The sequence below is a fragment of the Mus caroli genome, chromosome 17, assembly GCF_900094665.2.
Source record: "Mus caroli chromosome 17, CAROLI_EIJ_v1.1, whole genome shotgun sequence".
Taxonomy (NCBI): Eukaryota; Metazoa; Chordata; class Mammalia; order Rodentia; family Muridae; genus Mus; species Mus caroli.
Genome location: NC_034586.1, coordinates 27996980 through 28018476, shown reverse-complemented (window position 1 = coordinate 28018476; position 21497 = coordinate 27996980). Strand labels below are relative to the sequence as shown.

General features: G+C 48.2%; 1 protein-coding gene and 1 long non-coding RNA gene across 2 annotated transcripts in view; one reads left to right on the top strand and one right to left on the bottom strand.

Moving 5' to 3' along the window:
• The window catches only part of Notch3 (notch receptor 3), a 47772-nt gene that overhangs the window by 21325 nt on the left and 4950 nt on the right, over positions 1-21497 (top strand). The window contains exons 21-31 of the mRNA XM_021186339.2: positions 888-1020; positions 1099-1356; positions 1437-1555; positions 1910-2481; positions 4183-4515; positions 5913-6067; positions 6362-6584; positions 7826-7910; positions 10461-10623; positions 12373-12677; positions 13523-13670. Coding sequence (XP_021041998.1) covers positions 888-1020; positions 1099-1356; positions 1437-1555; positions 1910-2481; positions 4183-4515; positions 5913-6067; positions 6362-6584; positions 7826-7910; positions 10461-10623; positions 12373-12677; positions 13523-13670 — 2494 coding nt within the window. The remainder of the gene's footprint in view (positions 1-887; positions 1021-1098; positions 1357-1436; positions 1556-1909; positions 2482-4182; positions 4516-5912; positions 6068-6361; positions 6585-7825; positions 7911-10460; positions 10624-12372; positions 12678-13522; positions 13671-21497) is intronic.
• The window catches only part of LOC110312608, a 30308-nt gene continuing 12698 nt past the window's right edge, over positions 3888-21497 (bottom strand). Inside the window, exon 2 of the long non-coding RNA XR_002380064.1 lies at positions 3888-6072. This is a non-coding gene — a long non-coding RNA (uncharacterized LOC110312608). The remainder of the gene's footprint in view (positions 6073-21497) is intronic.

The window sequence follows — 21497 nt, the reverse complement described above, 5'->3', positions numbered from 1 at the left end:
AGAAGAGGGCGCCAGATCTCATTACGGATGGTTGTGAGCCACCATGTGGTTGCTGGGATTTGAACTCAGGACCTTCAGAAGAGCAGTCAGTGCTCTTACCCGCTGAGCTATCTCGCCAGCCCCACACCTAGCTTTTTAAGTAGGTACTGAGGATTTGAACTCAAATCTTCACGCGTGTGCAGCAAGTGCTCTTACCCACTGAACCATCTTTGCAGCTCCTAACCTTCATGCACTTGTGGATGGACTTGGGGCATGTGAGTTTCTGTCTCCAGTTCTGTGTCTCCCTCTGGGTATGAGTGACTTACCATTGTGTCTGGATACGTGGTCTGGGGTACCTGGGTATTTTTCCTGCGTGTTCTCATGAGCATATCTCCCTCTGTACTGAGTGTGCTGGTGGCCTTCCCAGTCTCACCCTGACCAATAGCAACTTGAGGGAGGAAAGGATTTACTTCAGCTTACAGGTTACTGTCCATCATTGAGGGAAGCTGTGAAAGAAGCCCAAGGCAGGGAACTATAGTCCAGAACTGAAGCAGAGACCATAGAAGAGTGTTGCTTTCCCGGAGTGGTCTGGGTCTTCCCACATCAATCAGCAGTCAAGATAATGTCCCCACAGACGTGCTATAGGCCAATCTGAAGGAGGCAGTTTCTCAAGCAAGATTCCCTCTTCCCAGATATGTCTAGGTTTGGTTCAAGTTCACGCACACACACAAATAACAAGTATGTGCACAGTGTGTTTCCTTGTACTGGGTAAGTCTGCCCCCTACACTGGCTTTGTGTTGGATGTCTATGTGTGTCCTTTTGTGGTGAGATTCTGTGTGCTCACAGGTCTGCCGAGGCACGTCTGTGTCCCTCGGGGCTGAGTGAATTCCTTTCTTGCCTCAATACAGTGTCCAGCTGGCTATGCTGGTGACAGTTGTGAGGATAATATAGATGAGTGTGCTTCCCAGCCCTGCCAGAACGGAGGCTCCTGTATCGATCTTGTGGCCCGCTATCTCTGTTCCTGTCCCCCTGGCACACTGGGTATGTTAAGGCCAGGGTTGGGGGGCAGGATAAAAGGATGAGTTTCTAGCCTCCACTGACCATGCTCCTACACCCTAGGAGTTCTCTGTGAGATCAATGAGGACGACTGTGACCCAGGCCCATCCTTGGACTCAGGCGTCCAGTGCCTACACAATGGCACCTGTGTGGACCTGGTGGGTGGCTTCCGCTGTAACTGTCCCCCAGGATACACAGGTCTGCACTGTGAGGCAGACATCAATGAGTGTCGCCCGGGTGCCTGCCATGCAGCGCATACTCGGGACTGCCTACAAGATCCAGGTGGGCATTTCCGCTGCGTCTGCCATCCTGGCTTCACAGGTAAGAATGACAGAGAGCCTGGCCAGAAACCTGATGTGGTTCTGCTTCTGTAGTTGATCCTCCTGCATCTGTTTGTCCAGGGCCTCGCTGTCAGATTGCTCTGTCCCCCTGTGAGTCCCAGCCATGTCAGCATGGAGGCCAGTGCCGTCACAGCCTAGGCCGTGGAGGTGGGCTGACCTTCACCTGTCACTGTGTCCAGGTAGGTGTGATTGGTAGGGGTTGGAACCCTTGGGGAAAGAAAGGCCTGTGGCTTTAGGCAAGCATATGTCTATACGGAAAAAGTAGAAGGAAAAGAGGTTCTGAGATGCTGAATTATGGTTTGGAGTGTAACTTAGTGAAATTGTGACGTGGCTTTGTTGCCTCCTGGGAAGGTATGGCTTATCTTCAAAATGACGTCAGTAGAGGAAAGGGGAGGTTGCTGGAATTGGAGGGGTGGGGATGGGGGTGTCATAATTTCTCAAGTCTTGACCTTCATTCTTTTCTCTCTTTTCCACCCTCCTGTTTCTTCTCACTACCAATTTTTTCTTTTTCTGTCTCCTCACTTCACCATTAGCCATTCTGGGGTCTGCGTTGTGAGCGGGTGGCACGCTCTTGCCGAGAGCTGCAGTGCCCAGTGGGTATCCCATGCCAGCAGACAGCCCGTGGACCACGCTGCGCTTGTCCTCCCGGGCTGTCCGGGCCCTCCTGCCGGGTTTCTAGGGCGTCACCCTCAGGAGCTACTAACGCCACCAGCTGCGCCTCTGCCCCTTGTCTGCATGGGGGCTCGTGCCTACCTGTACAGAGTGTCCCTTTCTTCCGCTGTGTATGCGCTCTGGGCTGGGGCGGCCCGCGTTGTGAGACCCCTTCCGCAGCAGCCCCTGAGGTCCCTGAGGAGCCACGGTGCCCGCGAGCGGCTTGCCAGGCCAAGCGAGGGGACCAGAACTGCGATCGGGAGTGCAACAGCCCAGGCTGTGGCTGGGATGGCGGTGACTGCTCACTGAACGTGGACGACCCCTGGAGGCAGTGTGAGGCACTGCAGTGCTGGCGTCTCTTCAACAACAGCCGGTGTGACCCGGCCTGCAGCTCTCCAGCCTGCCTCTATGACAACTTTGATTGCTACTCTGGTGGCCGCGACCGCACCTGCAAGTGAGCCCCTTGACTCTGTTCTTCTATCCATCTATATGTTGCACTGTCAGTGAGCCACATCTGTCCCAGTTTGTCTGTCAGTCTGTTTTTGGCTCGTCTGATGGGCTGTCCCTTCCAGCTGCTACCACCAGGGCACTGGTGGTTTCATCCGCCTGTTTCCACCCATGTGCCTCATCTCTGCCCATTTATATTTTCACCTACATATCTTGGCCATTTGCTTCTGTCTGCCTGCAGTTACACATCCCATCTGTCCACACTTAGGACTTGTTCATTTGTCTTTCTTAAAAATTTAAAAATTAAACTGGGTCTAGTTGCACACACATTTTAACGCCAGCATTTCAGAGGCATAGACAGGCAGGTCTCTGTAGAGATTCAAGGCCAGCATGATCTACATAGCGAGTTCTAGGCTAGCCAAGGCCACACAGTGATACCCTGTCTCAAAACAAAAACAAACAAACAAACAAAGCAAAACAGGAGTCCCCAGCAGGTGCTCATTCAATAGCATCCAATAGTGATACTGGTGGAGCATCCCAAATCCCAAACCTGAATTCCTGAGTCATGTGGGGCATGGGCATGTTGCCACGGTAGAAAATTCCATCCTTTGCCCCATTGATAAGTTACAGTCAAAATTCAGACACAGGTTGGGCTGTAGTGGCAGAGCACCTTCCTAGATGGCATGTGGCCCTTGGTTCAATCCCCGCCCAGCATGGAAATAAAACAACCACCAAAGGCAGGCACACTAAAAATATATAGTTACTTTTGGGTATGTGTATTTTTGTCTTTAGACTTGGGCCTCATCCCAGAGGTGCCTTATATAAATTATGTATAGAGGGCTGGGGATGTAGCTTACTTGATGGAATGCTTGCCTAACATCCACAGAGCCAGGCTTGGGTCCCCAGCACCACCTAAACTGTGAGAGGTGCTGTGTGCTTGTAATCCTGGCTCTCAGCAGGTGGATCAGGAGGATAATAAGTTCAAGATCACCCTCAGCAACATAGTTTTGTTTTCTTTTTTAAAAATAGGGCTTCAGCGGGGCGTGGTGGCGCACGCCTTTAGTCCCAGCACTTGGGAGGCAGAGGCAGGCAGATTTCCAGGCCAGCCTGGTCTACAGAGTGAGTTCCAGGATAGCCAGGGCTACACAGAGAAACCCTGTCTTGAAAAACCAAAAAAAATATATATATATATATATATATATATATATATATATATATATATATAAAAAAGAAAAATAGGGCTTCACAATTCCTGGCTGGAATTGGCTGTGTAAATCAGGCTGGCCCTGTACACACAGAGATATCCTTGTCTCTGCCTCTGGAGTATTGGGATTAGAGGTATATGCCAGCCTGTCTGACTAACATAGGGAGTTTGAGGCCAGCTTGAGATACATGAGATCTTATTTTAAAATATTTATAGAAAGATATCTCATTGCATTTATTTGCATAAATAATATTTAAGCATATGTGTAAATATTCTGAAACTCTAATTTGAACTCTGAAATAGTTTTAGTCCCAATTATTTCAAATTAGGAACACAGAACTTGTGGTTATGCAGCCAACTACTGCATTTGCAGAAAGCATATGCAAGAACATCTCCCACCACCACCATTCCCAAACCCATCCCAGCACTGTCCACTACTGCTATTCGCTGTGTGTGCATTTAGGTGACCTGAAGAATCTCTGACTTTGTGTTCTCTGTCCCCAGCCCCGTTTATGAGAAGTACTGCGCGGACCACTTTGCAGATGGTCGTTGTGACCAGGGCTGCAACACTGAGGAGTGTGGCTGGGATGGGCTAGACTGTGCCAGCGAGGTCCCGGCCCTTTTGGCCCGAGGGGTTCTGGTCCTCACAGTTCTTCTGCCTCCTGAAGAGTTGCTGCGCTCCAGTGCCGACTTTCTGCAGCGACTCAGCGCTATTCTGCGCACCTCACTGCGCTTCCGCTTGGACGCACGTGGCCAGGCCATGGTCTTCCCCTATCACCGGCCAAGCCCTGGCTCTGAATCCCGGGTCCGTCGTGAGCTGGGTCCTGAGGTGATCGGGTGAGTGACTGTGGCTCAGGGCTGGGTACAGCGGTTAGAGCACCCGTGATCCAGACTTTCTGTTTCATGTTTCTTGGTTGAGAGCTCTCTTGGCAAGGCGCCTTCCACAGGTTTTTCCGTGTCTGTTGGGTTGACATCTTTGCTATGGGTGGGGTTCATCCTGTGTACACTACAGGGAGCCTCACTGCAGCGCTGAGAGTTTACTCTTCAAATGCAGGTGACAGCACCTTCTTGTGTGCATGATGTGTGTGTGTAGGTCCCCAAGTGCCATGACACTTATGACACTGCATGCCTGTAGAGGTTAGAGGACAGCAGTGTGAAGTCAGTTCTCTCTTCTCATCAGGATGACAGGCTTGCATGATGAGCATGTTGCCTGTGAGCCATTGCGCTGGCTTGTTTGTTGTTTTCTTCTTGTTGTTTGCTTTGTTTGTGTTTTATAGGCACTGGCCTGAAATTCAGTCTGTAGCCCAGGTTGGCTTTGAACTCATGGTTTTCCTACTTAGCCCTTCCAAGTACTAGAATTGCAGGCATACACTATCGCCCCTGACACTCACTTTCTTTCCTCCCCACTCTCTTCTTTCCCCTTTCCCCTCATCTCACGAAAGTTGTAGAACTTGCTCACTGGTGACCTGGTAGGGGGAACCTGAAGAGGGAGAGGCATTTGTTGAGGGTGGACCAGGGCCTGAAGATTGGGCCCTGACAAGGAAAGGAGGGCTGAACTTTAGAGATGCTGTGGTTTGTGGGTTCTGATTGGATGCAGGCAGAAGTCAAGTAGATGGGTGAGGTGACACATGGCCCCTATCTTGGCTAAAGTAGCTTAGTGATGAGGATATAGGGCTAAGCAGGGGACACCTTGGAACTTGCTATTCTTAGGGGGTCTTGAGGTATGGGGAGGAACCCCAAGAGATGACTGAGGGCTGAAGATGCATACAAGACAACTGGGCATTGGAGGCCATTGGAAGGAAAGAAGGGAGAGTCAAGGAAGCAGGAGAGAAGGAATTGAAGAAGGAATCTAAGGACTCTCAGAGACCTAAGGATTGGGGGACAGTAGAGGGTGTGGTTCAGTGGTAGAGAACCTACCTTGTATATTCAAGGCCCCAAGTTCATCTCCAATACCACAAAGAAGGATAGAGGAGAAAAAGCAAGCTTTTAGAGAAACTGTGACATGGTACACCATCCCAGCAAAGGGCGACACCAGCAGACTCCACCAGGGCAGCTTTGAGACACTGTGACCAATAAGATCTGTTGGGAGAGACAGTGGAGTTGGATGCCAGCTGAGAGCTGGGTGGGTGGTAGAGGCATAGAGAGTAGAGACGGATGTGGCTCTCTGAGGTTGGGTGTCTAGGATGCTGTAGACCAGTGTTGAGCCTTTGGGTCCCTCTGCTCTGTTCCCACAGCTCTGTAGTGATGCTGGAGATTGACAACCGGCTCTGTCTGCAGTCAGCTGAGAATGACCACTGCTTCCCTGATGCCCAGAGCGCTGCTGACTACCTGGGAGCCTTGTCGGCAGTGGAGCGACTTGATTTCCCATACCCACTTCGGGATGTGCGAGGTGAGCTGGGAAGTACATTAGAGGGTAGTACATTAGAGCATGTAGCCCCAGAGATGGTTGAATCCTATAGTGTGGTTGAAGCCCTGTGAGTAAAGCCCCATCTTCTGGCTGAAGCTGTCCCATAGCTAAGCCAACCCCATGAGTAAGAGCCACTTAAAATTGAAACCTTACTTGTAGTCCTGCTCCATGGCTACAGCCCTGCTTATAGCTGAGCATCGCCCATGCCTGAAATCTGCTCACTTGTTCCTGCCCTGATACTTGGCTGAAGGCCCATCTGCTGCTTCCATCCTACAGGAGAGCCGCTGGAGGCCCCAGAGCAGAGCGTGCCACTGCTGCCACTGCTGGTGGCAGGGGCTGTCTTTCTACTCATCATCTTCATCCTGGGTGTCATGGTTGCCAGGCGCAAGCGAGAGCACAGCACCCTCTGGTTCCCTGAGGGTTTTGCATTACACAAGGACATAGCTGCTGGCCACAAGGGCCGGAGGGAGCCTGTGGGACAAGATGCACTGGGCATGAAGTAAGAACCTCATTGCTCTACATCCCCAACTGTGGGGCCCTTGTAAGCTCTAGACCATACCCACCTCGGTCACATTCCAACCTCTGACCCCAACCTAACCTTAACTACAGACTCCATCTGGGCCTTCAGTGTTAATCCTCTTGACCTATGACCCCATGATCCCTGGGGATTGCCCCAACCCCTATCCCTTGACGTGATTTTCTAATTCTATACATTTCCTGACTCATATCTTTCCCTGACGCTATCCTGAGCTAACCTCACAAAAATCATCCTTATTCCCGCATGACTGCTGACCTCAAGACTTTTGTCATTTCAACCTGTCCCTGACCACGACTGGGTCCTTGATGACTCCTGAATCATCTCTGGCTTCAACCCACCTGTACCTTTGACCTCACCTCAGCCCCCTGTTTCCACCCAATCCTGTGTTAATTCCCTTGTGAGCCTCAATCCTAAGCCTTCAACTTGACTTATTCCTCAACACCAATAGCCATACTCTGCTCTTAACCCTTCCCTATGACACCAGGACTCCTGACTCCTCATCTTGATGTTTCAAGCCTGGCTATCTATCCCATTTGTCACGAGAGAGTAACTACTCTTCCATGAGCTTTGATAACTCCTTTATCAAAGTTATGAGAGGAAACTTCCTCTGCCCCTGCAGTTTGTCTCATCTACCCTCATGCATCCATGTTCCATTGTGTGTGCCACTCTCGACTCTGAGTTCACCTTAAGATTCTGGCCACCTCAGATGTGAGGTGTGGGGCAGGTGTAAAGACCATTGTTTGGATCCCTAGAACCTGTATAAATGCCATAAAATCCTTAAGTGCTCAGTGGGCCCCGCAGCCTGACTTAGAAGATGGAGTCCTGGTCCCTAGAGCAAGCTGACTAGTGAGTCTAGTCATATCAGTGAGCTCTTGGTTTGACTGAGAGACCCTTCCTCGATGACCAAGACTGAGGAGAGATTCCTCTTTATCAACCTCAGACCTGTGCACCCAAAACACATACCTGCACTCACAGGTGGAAAGAGAAAACATTTTGATTGCCACCTGACATGCTTCCTGCAACTTCATCTCTATCCTCCTATCCATCATTGGAATCTTTGTCAACAACCCAGGACCCCTCCTCAGTTCCTGACCCCTTACCTGCCTCTATGACCTCTGCTTGAACCGAACCCTAAACCCTCCTCCCAGGCCAGAGTTCTCTAGTGTACTTTCTCACATCTTTTTCTTCTTGTTTTCCTCAAGGAACATGGCCAAGGGTGAGAGTCTGATGGGGGAGGTGGTCACAGACTTGAATGACTCAGAATGTCCAGAGGCCAAGAGACTGAAGGTATTACCTGCTTCTCTGACTCTTTCCTTCAGGGTTCCAAGTTGGGATTCCCTAGTCAGCTGGAGAGACCAGGGAAGTCTCTCTTCTCCCTATTGCCTCAGCCCCAGACAGTTTCCACATCTGTGTGACCTCACTTTCTCCTTAATGTGACTCTGTTGCTGTGTTGGGAGGAACAGAGATTTACCATGGGTTCCCTGGGTGGGTGGGAGTGAGTTCCCCTTCTTCATATGGTTCCTCCTCACACAGGTTCCTGCTCCCAGGTCTGCCTAGGGTCACCCTAGAGCAGCAGCTCTTAACCTGTGGGTTGTGAACCTATTTGGGCTGTGCTCTTCAGTTTCAGATGGCTCAGTCGGTAAAGAAAGAAAAGAAAGCCAGGCATCTTGTGGTATACAGGTAGTCCCAGTGAACAACCTTTCCACAGAGGTTACCTAAGACCATTGAAAACCACAGGTTTTTACATTATGATTCATAATAGTAGCAAAATTACAGTTATGAAGTAGCAGTGAAAATAATTTTATGGCTGGGGGGGGGTCACCACAACATGAGGAACTATATGAAAGGGTGGCAGCATTAAGAACAGTGAGAACCATTGCCCTAGAGGGAACACCCTAGCCCACAGAGTGATTGGCTTTCTGTTCTTTGTCCAGCATCCCCAGCCTGAAAGTGTCCCCAGCTGGTCTAGGGTTCCATCTATCTTTAGGAACCACACCCATTTATTTGGGCTGTGCTCTTCAGTTTCAGATGGCTCGGTTGGTAAAGAAAGAAAAGAAAGCCAGACGTTCTGTGGTACACAGGTAGTCCCAAGTGCTGCTGAGGTGGCGAGAGCAAACTCCTGGCTGGTTAACTAGCCTAGCCTTCTTGGCAAGTTCTTAGAAGAACCCCTGTCTCATAAAGGAAGATGGATAGTGCCGGAGATTGATGGCACACACCTTTAACCCCAGCACTCGGGAGGCAGAGGCAGGTGTTTCTCTGAGTTCGAGGCCAGCCTGGTCTACAGAGTGAGTTACAAGACAGCCAGGGCTACACAGAGAAACCCTGTCTCGAAAAATGACACAATAACAAAAAGAGGGAGAGTGCTACAGAGCAATGACATAGGAGGTGGTTCTTTGGCTTCCATACACACAGACACACTCATGCACACACACACAAGCTTGCACACTCATGCAACCTGAGGGCTGGGTAATGTATGAAGGAAAAAGGTCTTCCTGCCTCAGCTTCTCCAGTAGCTGGGACTGCAGGTTTGAGTCACAACATCCAGTCTCCATATTTCTTTTACCAGGGACCTGAAGTATCCAGGGTTGGAGGACTGCATTTAATTTTTTAAAATTCCAAATATTTTGCTCTTTTTATTTATTTATATTTATTTTTAAAAATTGGAGACTAGAGAGATGGCTCAACAATTAAATGCTGGCTGCTCTTCCAGAGGACCTGTGTTTGATTCCCAGTACCCACACAGTGGCTTACAGATGTCTGTAACTTCAGTTCCTATAGATGTTTGACGTCTTCTGGTCTCCCACCAGGCATGCATGACAGGAGTGTGCCACCGTGACGGCTATAGTTTGTTAATTTAAAATTTTGCATTCACTTATTATTTATTTATTTTGTGTGTGGGCCATGTGAGCTACATTATGGGGGAGGGAGGTCAGAGGACAACTGTGGGAGTTATTCTCTTTCCACTGTGTGGAGTCCAGAGATCAGCTCATTGGGCTTGGTGACAAGTTTTTGTTTGTTTGGTTTTTGGTTTTGTTTTTTTTTTTTAAGATTTATTTATTATTCTATGTAAGTACACTGTAGCTGTCTTCAGACACACCAGAAGAGGGAGTCAGATCTCATTACGGATGGTTGTGAGCCACCATGTGGTTGCTGGGATTTGAACTCTGGACCTTCGGAAGAGCAATCGGGTGCTCTTACCCACTGAGCCATCTCACCAGCCCGACAAGTTTTGATAATTTAAATAAAATATCTTTTTTCTTTTAAAAAATATTCGTTTGTTTTTTTGAGACAGGGTCATTGGGTTTGGTGACAAGTTTTGATAATTTAAATAAAAATATCTTTTTTCTTTTAAAAAAATATTCGTTTGTTTTTTTGAGACAGGGTTTTTCTGTGTAGCCTTGGCTGCCCAGGAACTCACTCTGTAGACCAGGCTGGCCTCGAACTCAGAAATCCACCTGCCTCTGCCTCCCAAGTGCTGAGATTAAAGGCGTGCGTCACCACCACCCGGCTTAGATCTGCCTACTTCTGTCTCTTGAGTCCTGGGATTAAAGGTGTGCCCCACTGCCACCCAGCTAAATCTTTATTTTTGTGTATATGTGTACACGTTGGTGTGTGTGCCATGGCAATGTGTGGAGAAGCACATTTAATCTGCAAGTACGTTTACCTGCCGAGCACTCTCCCCAACTCTGTTTTATTTTTGTGAGACAGCAGGTTGCTTTTGGTCTCCTACACCTGATACAGCTTTATCAGCAACACAGGTGGGAATGCCCACCTTTTTTTGTTACTGCCTCTCCCACAGCAAATGAGAGGTGAGAGCCTGTATCTGTTTTACTCCAGGTAGAGGAGCCGGGCATGGGTGCAGAGGAACCTGAGGACTGTCGCCAGTGGACCCAACACCACCTGGTTGCTGCTGATATCCGTGTGGCACCAGCCACAGCGCTGACTCCTCCTCAGGGAGATGCAGATGCAGACGGAGTGGACGTCAACGTCCGAGGGCCTGGTGAGTGCCCTCCCAAAGAGGCCCTCATTGGTCCTACCTGCTGGATCCCATGTGGGGGTTCTGGGAGCCTCTGGGCCTCTGGGCCTGCTGCATGTGTTCTAAGTGATTGGAATGCCATGCAAGGTGAAGCAGAAGGTGGGCTGGCTGCAACTGAGAACCCTGAGGCTGTGTGGACCCTGGACTCTTTCTTTTATGACATTAAGACTTCCTTCTTGCCGGGCGTGGTGGCGCACACCTTTAATCCCAGCACTCGGGAGGCAGAGGCAGGAGGATTTCTGAGTTCGAGGCCAGCCTGGTCTATAGAGTGAGTGCCAGGGCTGTACAGAGAAACCCTGTCTCGAGCCCCCCCGCCCCCCAAAAAAGATTCCCTTCTTTTCCTTATTTTTTCTTTTTCTCTTTTTTTTTCTTTTAGATTTATTTATTATTATATCTAAGTACACTGTTGCTCTCTTCAGACACACCAGAAGAGGGTGTCAGATCTCATTATGAGTGGTTGTGGGCCACCATGTGGTTGCTGGGATTTGAACTCAGGACCTTCAGAAGAGCAGTCAGTGCCCTTACCCGCTGAGCCATCTCACCAGCCCTCTCTTTTTGTTTTTCAAGACAGGGTTCTCTGTGTAGCCCTGGCTGTCCTGGAACTCATAAACCAAGCTGGCCTGGAACTCTGAGATCCGCCTGCCTCTGCCTCTTGAGTGCTGGGGTTAAAGGTGTTTGCTCCCTCAACCCCAGCTCTTTCTTCCTGTGTAGCCCTGGCTGTCCTGGAACTTACTCTGTAGACCAGGCTGGCTCCAAACCCACAGAGCTCCACTTAGCTCATCCTCCCGAGTACTGGAATTAAAGGCTTGTTCCAGCACCACCATTACTTCTCTCTCTGTCTCTGTCTCTGTCTCTGTCTCTGTCTCTGTCTCTGTCTCTGTCTCTCTCTCTCTGTCTCTCTCTCTTTCTCCTTCTTCTTCCTCCTCCTCTGCCTCCTCTTCCTCATCCCTCTCCTCTTCTTCCTCTTCTTCCTCTTCCTCTTCCTCCTCCTCTTTCTTGTTATCCTTTTATATAAGATTTCACTATATAGCTCTTTCTATCCTGGAACTCATAATGTAGATCAGGTTGTGAAGTCACAGAGATCCTCCTGCCTCTGTTCACCAAGTGCTGGAATTAAATGTGTATGCCATCATATCCAGCTGGGATTTATTTAAAAATCACATTTATTTGTGTGTATTAGTGTACTCGGAAGTCAGAGGACGCCTTACTGGAGTTGATTATCTCCTATCTCGGTCCGAGGGATCTCATTCACGCTGTCCAGTTTCTCTGTAGTTTCTTTATCCATCAAGCTCCTGGATCCTGGATGTTCAATCCCTCCTCACCCCTTTAGCCCTCTTAGCTTCAGCCATATGGCTTGTCAGGAGAGTCTCAGATTAATACTGACAGGGTGAACTAGAACCTCGTACTTATTCTTGGGCCAATCAATGTGGCTAGGGCCTATAATATGCAGATAAACCAGTCCCCATCTGGTCTAAGTAGGGCTTGCTATTAGGGAATTCGTGAGAAGGAGAACTAGGAAAAGGTGGTACCCTTCCCCTTTATTCCAAGTGCTCGGCTTCCTGGGATCGCTTTTGCGGTCCATCATGTAATCTTCGTGGGGTGGCTTTGCAGTTGGGAGAATTTACCTCTGTCTGTGGTGCTGTGTGTCACAGTGCCCCTGACATTTGCCCCAGGAAGACCCCTATGCCTGTGACACACTACTGATTCCTGCAGATGGCTTCACCCCACTTATGCTGGCCTCCTTCTGTGGGGGAGCCCTGGAGCCGATGCCAGCTGAGGAGGATGAGGCGGATGACACATCAGCCAGCATCATCTCAGATCTGATCTGTCAAGGGGCCCAGCTCGGGGCACGGACTGACCGCACTGGCGAGACCGCCCTGCATTTGGCTGCCCGCTACGCTCGAGCGGATGCAGCCAAGCGTCTCCTGGATGCTGGGGCGGACACCAACGCCCAGGATCATTCGGGCCGCACCCCTCTGCACACCGCAGTGACAGCTGATGCCCAGGGTGTCTTCCAGGTGAGACAGGCCTGTCTCTTCAGACTGCAGAGCTGGTGGGAGGGGATCAGACACACCTAGATTGGAGCCCCGGTCTGTCTTGCAAGGCTTTTGTCATTTGGAAATAGGAATAGGTAGTGTCTCACCTAGATTTTTTTTTTCCCCCAGGACAGGGTTTCTGTGTAGTCCTGGCTGTGCTGGAACTCACTCCATAAACCAGGCTGGCCTCGAACTCAGAGAAATCCACTTGCCTCTGCCTCTGGAGTGCTAGGATTAAAGGCTTGCACCACTAACACTGGATAGAATTTTTTAAAAAGTATCATTAAAATTACATTTATTTGGGGTGTGTGTGTGTCTGTGTGTGTTATGCTGATTGGTTTGTGTGTGTTTGTGTGGCGTCTGTGTACCTGGGTATGTGCACTGCCCAGCTTGCTGAAGCTAGAGGAGGCTGTTGGTTGTTCTGCTCCATCGTGCTCCACCCAATCTTTTGAGACAGAGCCCATCAGCGAGCCTGGAGTTAAGCTGGTGGCCAGAAAGCTCTCTTGATCCTCTTGTCTTCTTCCCCACAGCCCTGGGGCACTCATGACCAAGACTGGCTTTTTACGTAGACTTTGGGCTCTGACGTCAGGTGCTTGTCCCCTGAGCCATCTCCCTGTCCTTCCATATCAGACTGTTATTTAAATCCATTTTGGATGAGCATATTTTTGATTTATAATGTGCTTAGCAGGAATGGCACCTCATCTTAAGTCAGGAAATACCTGTAGCTCCTGGGTTCCAAAGCTGTGGAGTTTGGGGCTCAGGGTGTGGTATACTCCTCCCTTGGCATAATGTCCTGCCATGGCTTTTGTTGTTGTTGTTGTTGTTAGATTCTCATCAGGAACCGCTCCACTGACCTGGATGCCCGAATGGCGGATGGCTCTACTGCACTGATCCTGGCAGCCCGCCTGGCAGTGGAGGGCATGGTGGAAGAGCTCATCGCCAGCCATGCCGACGTCAATGCAGTGGATGAGCTTGGTAAGTGCTGCGGAGGGGGTGGGGAGGGGCTGTGGTGCCGCTGCCCTCCTAATGTGAAGTCACACCTATGTGGACAGCAAGGCGTGCGCGCCAGGGCTCCCAAACGGATGGAACAGGACCCACGGGGTGTTCTGGTTCAGAAAAGATGTAGACGCCCTTCTCCTCCCCTCCCTTCCCTTTTTCTCCCATTCCCTTCCTTTTCCCTCCCCCATCTTCTTGACCCCATCCCCCACTTTCACATTATGATACTCCTCTTCCTCCCCTTCCTCCCGGGCTTCTTTCTAGCGTCCAAATCGTTGATCAAACCCAAAGTGCTTGTCTTTGAGTCTGACTTACTTCACGTACTGTGATGATCTCCAGTTCTATCCATTTCTTGAAGATTGTTTAATTTGGCTCCCCTGACTTTTGAGACAGGGTCTCATGCAAGTTGGGCTCGCCTCCAACTTACTGTGTAGTCAACGACCTTGAAATCTGGACCCTCCTGCCTTTGTTTCCCAAGTTAGGCATTCGTCATCACATCCAGCTCAATTTCTTTCTTTGTTTTGGTTGAGTAGCACTTCATTGTATGCCGTGTGGGTGGGCACCTAGGCTGAGCAACTCCATTGTGTGCAGTGTGGGTGGGCACCTAGGCTGACTCCATAGTGTACTGGCTGCGAATAGCAATGTGGGTGCCACAGTTGGCATGGGCATGCAGACGTCTCTTATTGTATGCTGACTTAGCCTTCAAGTATAGACCCAGGGGCACAGGAGGGCCATACCTGAACCTAGGGTAGTTTTTTTTTTTTTTTAAAGAATTATTTATTTATTATATGTAAGTACACTGTAGCTGTCTTCACACACTCCAGAAGAGGGTGTCAGATCTCATTATGGATGGTTGTGAGCCATCATGTGGTTGCTAGGATTTGAACTCAGGACCTTTGGAAGAGCAGTCAGTGCTCTTAACCACTGAGCCATCTCTCCAGGCCCCTAGGGTAGTTCTACATTTAGTTTTGTGAGGACCCTCCATAGCATTCTCTATCCCGGCTACTTCCTCTATTAGTTACTTTATCACTAACAGTGCATGAAGACCCTTTCTCAGGTACTTATATTCTTTCCTTCTTCTTCCCTTTTTTGGGCTGTTTTCATGATTGAAGCCATTCTGGTAGCATCTAAGTATAGTTTTTGTCTGTTTTTATTTTTATTTTTTTGTTTTGTTTTGAGACAGGGTTACTCTGTGTAGCCCTGGCTGTCCTAGAACTCACTTTGTAGACCAGGCTGGCCTTAAATTCAGAGATAACCACCCTTTGCAAGTCTCTGCCTCCCAAGTGCTGGGATAAAGATGTGCACAACCACATCTCAGTTTAGTTTGGTTTATATGTATGTACTTTTTTTTTGTATTTTGTAAGTTTTCTTTATGGCTAAAAATGAATAAGGGGTTTTGTTTGTTTTTGTTTTTTTTTAATAAATATATATTTATTTGTATATATACATATATACAAGTACACTGTATCTGTCTTCAGACTAGCCAGAAGAGGGCATCGGATCCCATTACAGATGGTTGTGAGCCACCATGTGGTTGCTGAGAATTGAACTCAGGACCTCTGGAAGAGCAGTCGGTGCTCTTAACCGCTGAGCCATCTCTCCAGTCCCCATTTGTTTGGTTTTTGTTGCTATTGTTGATGATGTTGTTTTGTCTAAGACAAGGTCTCACTATGTAGTCCTGGGTGGCCTGGAACTTGCTATGTAGATCAGATTGACCTCAAACTCACAGAGATTCACCTTCCTTTGCTTGGATGAAAATTGCCTAGCTAATTGGTTTGCTTATTAATTGTGTTATTTATTCTTTCGGTGTATAATATTTTAAGTTCTTTATATATTCAGATTATTGATTCTCTGTTAGATGAATAGCTGGCAAATTTTCCCCACTCTGTGACAAGGAAACTATAGAAGTATTCGGCTTTTCTATGCCCCTCCATCTTGTTGAATAATGACATAGACACTTTTATATTTATTAAACGCTTCAGGCACTATGGCTGGGCAGACACTCAGCTATTTTAACCTGACTATGCTGGCCCTGGGCCACTTCCCAGCCACGTGGCCTGTTACCTGCCATTCTAGGCTTGCTCTGCCACCTTTATTTGTATCTCACCTGAGACCCTCTTTTTCTGCCAGGCACAGAAATGCCACCTTTTGCCCTCCTGCCCAGCTATAGGCTATTCAGCTCTTTATTTAACCAATCAGGAAGCGATGGAGAACATTGTTTTACAGAATACCAAGTTAGACCAAAGTCTGGACTGTAACCAGATCTCCGGGAACAGAAATCAGCATCTGAATGCACAGTGCACAAAAACATCCCCCAACGGGACTTCATCACCAACTGGGGATAAGAGCTCATGCTTTGCCCACACTGACCAAGCACACGAGCTTGCTTCTTAGTGTGCTGTACCCGGAGTCTGTCTAGATGCTTTGTTAAGGAAACAGACTCTCCTGCTACCTGCTAGACAGTGGGATAAACTTGCATGTGGTGATCTGTGGGGGCAGCTGCCTGGTAGTGGCCTGCTTGGCTTGGGTATGTCATGAGCAAGGATCACAGCAAGGGTTCTTATATCCACAGGCCTCACAGCTGTAGACACTCTAAGACACACACATTTGTTTGATGTACCCTTGGTTCTTCATCAGCATTGACATCTATGGTTGGGTAATTCTTGGTCTGTGTGTTGGATGAAGGTCTGGGCTGTGCACTCCGGCCTGTGGAGCAGCATCCCACCAGGAGCATCCCACCTTTACAGCGTTACTGAGTAGGGTGGGCCTTTGTTTCAACAACAAAAGGATTTAGAAATGGTCTCAGAAGGAAGCTCAAACACAGTTAGACTAGAGTTTGATAGCAAAGCAACAGATCAAGCAAGCTGTCAGTCTCCCTGGAATAGAGAGATGGAGAAGATGCATCCGTGTCTTTTGAGCTGTGGCTGGAAAGCCGCAGCCTGGTGGGAGCTGGGGGAGAGGTGAGCTTCCAAGGACAAGTGCGGGCTCATGTCCAGGCTTTAGCCAGGATCTGAAAGAAAAGGAATTGAGAAGAAAGAAAAGGGGTGCAGTGGCCAATGCATTTGCTATGCAAGGGTGAAGACCTGAGTTCGAATCTTCAGAAACCTATGTAAATGCTAAGTGGGTGTGATGGCCACCTATAATTCCAGACACACACACACACACACACACACACACACAAAACGATGTACACACAGAAAAAGAAAAATATATTCAGAAAAGCTGGCAGGGTGCATAGTGGTGGCTCCAATGTGCTGCCTGCCTGATGGATGTCCTGCAAGTAGCTGCTTTGAGGGAGAGGCTCCTAGGAAGGGAAAATACAATGTCATTAAGGGGATAATTAGTCCTTTCCTGTCCTTAGCATGTCTTCAGATGACTCAGATTTTTTGGCGGGACAAAGGCAGACTCCTGGACAGATAATTGACAGGCTCTATTGGGATACCTTTAAAAATAGTCTATTTATGTTTTCTTTATGTGTAGGGTGTTTTGCCTGCATGTATGTCTGTGTACCCCAGGCATGCAGTACCCACACAGGCCAGAAGAGGAGAGGGCATCAGATCCTCTGGAACTGGAGTTACAGACCGTTGTGAACTGTTATGTGGATGCTGGGAACTGAACCTGGGTCTTCTGGAAGATCAGCCAGTACTCTTAACCACTGAACTATCTCCCAGCTCCCCGAATTAACTCTTAAAAGGAGACAGTCATAAGTAGCATGTTGGGTTCCACCAAGGATTGGAACTAGAACTCAGATTCTATTTAAGAAGCAGCTTTGCATTAAGTGGGCCTCAACAAACTCAGACACTCCCAGCTTTTTATGGCAAGTTGATGTCTCTCCTAAGTAGTCTTAGTCCTGTAAGAGCTACTGTAACAGGCCATTGACCTGGGGGGGAGGGGTGCACGGGGGAGGAGGGGGGAGGGCGGTCATTCATGGTTGATGAATGGTAGCTAACTTTTAAAAGGCAGCAATAGAGAGGCCAAAGGTAGAGAGAAAAGGGCTTGATCTGATTTAAGGTGAGACTTGGGGCATCTTGTGTGGATGCCAAAATGCTTACAGGGGAAGATGGGATGTGGCCTCTTATAAGGTAGGACTCCTGTAGTCCACAAGGGAAGCTGGGAAGTGTAGTCCTTCAGCAGGAAACTCGGTCCCAATTCTGAGAGGATATAAAAAGACGCAGGGCAGGATGTTATAGCTTTTTCTTTTCTTTCCCCAGAGGAGAGTCTTTATTGGAGGGGTTAGCTCTGGGTCCAGTAAAGGGCTACTCTCTGGCCATGTTGTATGCTAGAGTCTTGATTAGCTGTGATGGATCAGGCCATTGTCACTCCACATTCCTGAGGAGAGCTGGAAAATATTTATTAGAAGGCCACAAGCAGATGATTTGGTTATAGAGTAGAACTGAGAGATTTTCTGGGAAGGTTGAGGGAGGGGGAGGAGCAAGAGCCTAGGCAGAAAAGACAAGAGTGGGACAAAGTGGGCAGAGGCAGGTCCCAGGGTGACAGTGACTGGTCCCATGGCCAGGACTGCTAGAAAAATGAGCTAGCAGAAGCAGCAGGGGGCTACGAAGCAGCAGAGGACAGGAAGAGGGGTCAAAAAAGGGTTAATGTGAAGAACTGAATCTGGCCTGTGGTGGAAGAGATGACAGTCCCTTTTCTATTCAGCATCTATCGTTTCATAGATGTGTCAGGAACAAATGGAGCTGTTGTGGGGCGAGAGCCACTGAGTTCAGTAAGCAAAACATGTAAAGACACGGTAAAAATGTAGGTGTTAGGATAAAGAAGGGAGAAAGCGTGAGGCAGGGGAGGAGACAGAGTGGGAGGAAGCCAGGAGGAACTTTTGTCTGGTCCCTGTGCCTTTAGGCCCCATTTCAAACCAGACAGCATTTGTTGGTGTGGAAGCAGCGCTGATCAAGGAGGGCAGCAGTCAGAGCTAGTCCTTTTGAACTGTGGAGTACCGGATCTGTCAAGGAGTTGACCTGCTCCTAGAGGGTGTTACGCTGATCTGAGCTGGTGACACAGAGTTCACTGATGCAGCGAAGGCTCCAGTCCAGCTGTGACACAGAGAAGTTCACTGAAGGTGTCAGTCCAGCTGTTTCAGTCCAGAGTGGCAAGAAGAGGGGTGGCTTGGCTCATTCATGGCCCATTATCCCCTCTTAGATGTCATCCAAACTGCTCTTAGGGGCCTGGGGTGTTGATCTCTCTGTAACTTCTTTAAGGCTGATAGAAATGGGACGAGGGGAGCAGCCGTCAGAGTGTCTCAGAAGACGGTCCATCCAAGGGGTCATGATAGAACTTAAGAGTTGGTAAAGATCCAGAACATAAGTCCCAGGGTGATAATACACAGCTGAATGGAGACAAAGTCATAGAAGGAAAACTTGGACAACCAGTTGAATACAACTGGACAACTGACTGCACCAGAAGGATACGGTAGCTGGAAGTAGCTCTGTGTGCATTAGAATTCTGCCAGCTAAGAATGACTGTGGCTCAGTGCTGGTCACTAGAGCTTTCTCTGAGGATTGGAAGGAATATTTGTTGGCCCAGTCTGTTTTGGCTGCTACTGGCCTCTTGTGGCTGATGGCCACTTGAAAACTGGCTTGGACCAATGAAGAGCTGTTTTCTTTAGTTCATCCAATGTTTACAATATTGGGCCAGGGATATAGCTCAGTTGGTGAAGTAATCCTGCTAGGTCCATTCTCTACTACCACATAAAATCAGGCAGGTTACTCTTAGGCAGGCCCGGGATCCCAGTGCTCAGGACCCATCTGCAGTCAGGAGAATCAGAAGTTTGTCTGCAGGTGCACAGTGAGTTACAGGCCAGCCTAGGATACTTGAGTCCTTGTCTTTTTGTTTTGTTTTGTTTTGTTTTGTTTTTAACTATTTAAAAAATATTTATTTTATGTATATGAGTATACCATAGCTGTCCTCAAACACACCAGAAGAGGGCATTACAGATGTTTGTGAGCCACCATGTGGTTCCTGGGAATTGAACTCAGGACCTCTGGCAGAGGATAACCTTTTAACCGCTGAGCCATTTCTCCAGCCCCTGAGACCTTGTCTTAACAACAACAACAACAGTTAAAATTTGCACATGGTGTTCTTGCAGAGGACCTGACAGGGGTTCTTACCACCTAAGTTGGGCTACCCACAACCATCTGTAACTCTAGTTCGAGGGAATCTGATGCCCTCTTCTGGACGCTGCAGATACCTGCACCCATATGCACCTCCCCTGTGCAAACACACATATACACATAATTAAAAACTATAAAAATAAATAAATCTTAAAAGGAAAAGCCCAACCTGAACAGGCAATCTAGAATATAAAGACTGAAATCATATCGACAACTGCCTAAAGCTTGGGATGGGAGGAGACTGATCAATGATGCGTAATTAAAGTGATGGAAATGTTGTAAAAACTGATTAATTGTAAATTATGACTCAACAAAAATATAGTCTAGTATATATACAAGAAAAGATATTAAGCCGGGCGGTGGTGGCGCACGCCTTTAATCCCAGCACTTGGGAGGCAGAGGCAGGCGGATTTCTGAGTTCGAGGCCAGCCTGGTCTACAAAGTGAGTTCCAGGACAGCCAGGGNTANANANANAAACCCNNTNTCNAAAAACCAAAAAAAAAAAAAAAAAAAAGAAAAGATATTAAAAACAAAAATTGAGACATAGTCTTAGCGTCAACTGTCAACTTGACATAGCCTAGAGTCTCTCAGAAGTGTGTCTCAGATCAGCGTGATTGTCTTGATTGTTAACTGTGGGCAGCAGTGTTCTGGGGCATGTGATCCTGAGCTATACAGGAAGGTTAGCTAAGGATGAACCTGCAAGTGAGCTGGCAGCACCGTCCTGCATGGTTTCTGCTGTGCTTTGACTGGGAAGTGAGTTCCTTAGTTGGAGCTAATGCTGTCAAACCTGCCTTCAGGTTACTGCCTTACTTCATTCACTCATTGATGGATTGTGATCTAAGAGTGTAAGCCAAATAGGTCCCAAGTGCTGTGTGTGCCACCACCACAGGGGTGCTAGGGATTAAACCCACAGCTCCATGCACGCTAGGCAAGCACACTACTGACTTATCGACAAGCCCAGCACATGTTCTAAATATTCTATATTTTAAAAAGCTTTATTATATAAAAAAAAACATGCAAGAAAATGAAAATACCACATATCATGCTGGAGACATGGCTCAGTAGTTAAGAGCACTGACTGCTCTTAGAGAGGACCTGAGTTCAGGTCCCAGCATATACAGAGTGGTTTATAACTTCCTGTAGCTCCAGATCCAGAAAGACATGATGTCCCCTCTGGCCTCCTTGGGCACTACAGTCACATGCACGTACCCACACACGTACATATAAATAATAAAAGAAAATTTTTTAAGGACTGGAGAGATGGCTTAGCAGTTAAGAATACTGTCTGCTCTTCCAGAGGTCCTGAGTTCAATCCCTAGGAACCACGTGGTGGTTCACAACCATCTATAATGGGATCTGATGCCCTCTTCTGGCACGCAGGTGTACATGCAGATAGAGCACTCATACATAAAATAAATATTTTAAAAAATCATATATCCAAATTAACCAGACCCAAAGTCTATATAACTTTTTTTTAATTTATTTTTTATTAGGCATTTTCCTCATTTACATTTTCAATGCTATCCCAAAAGTCACCCATACCCTCCCCCCCAATCCCCTACCCACCCACTCCCCCTTTTTGGCCCTGGGGTTCCCCTGTACTGGGGCATATAAAGTTTGCAAGTCCAATGGGCCTCTCTTTGCAGTGATGGCCGACTAGGCCATCTTTTGATACATATGCAGC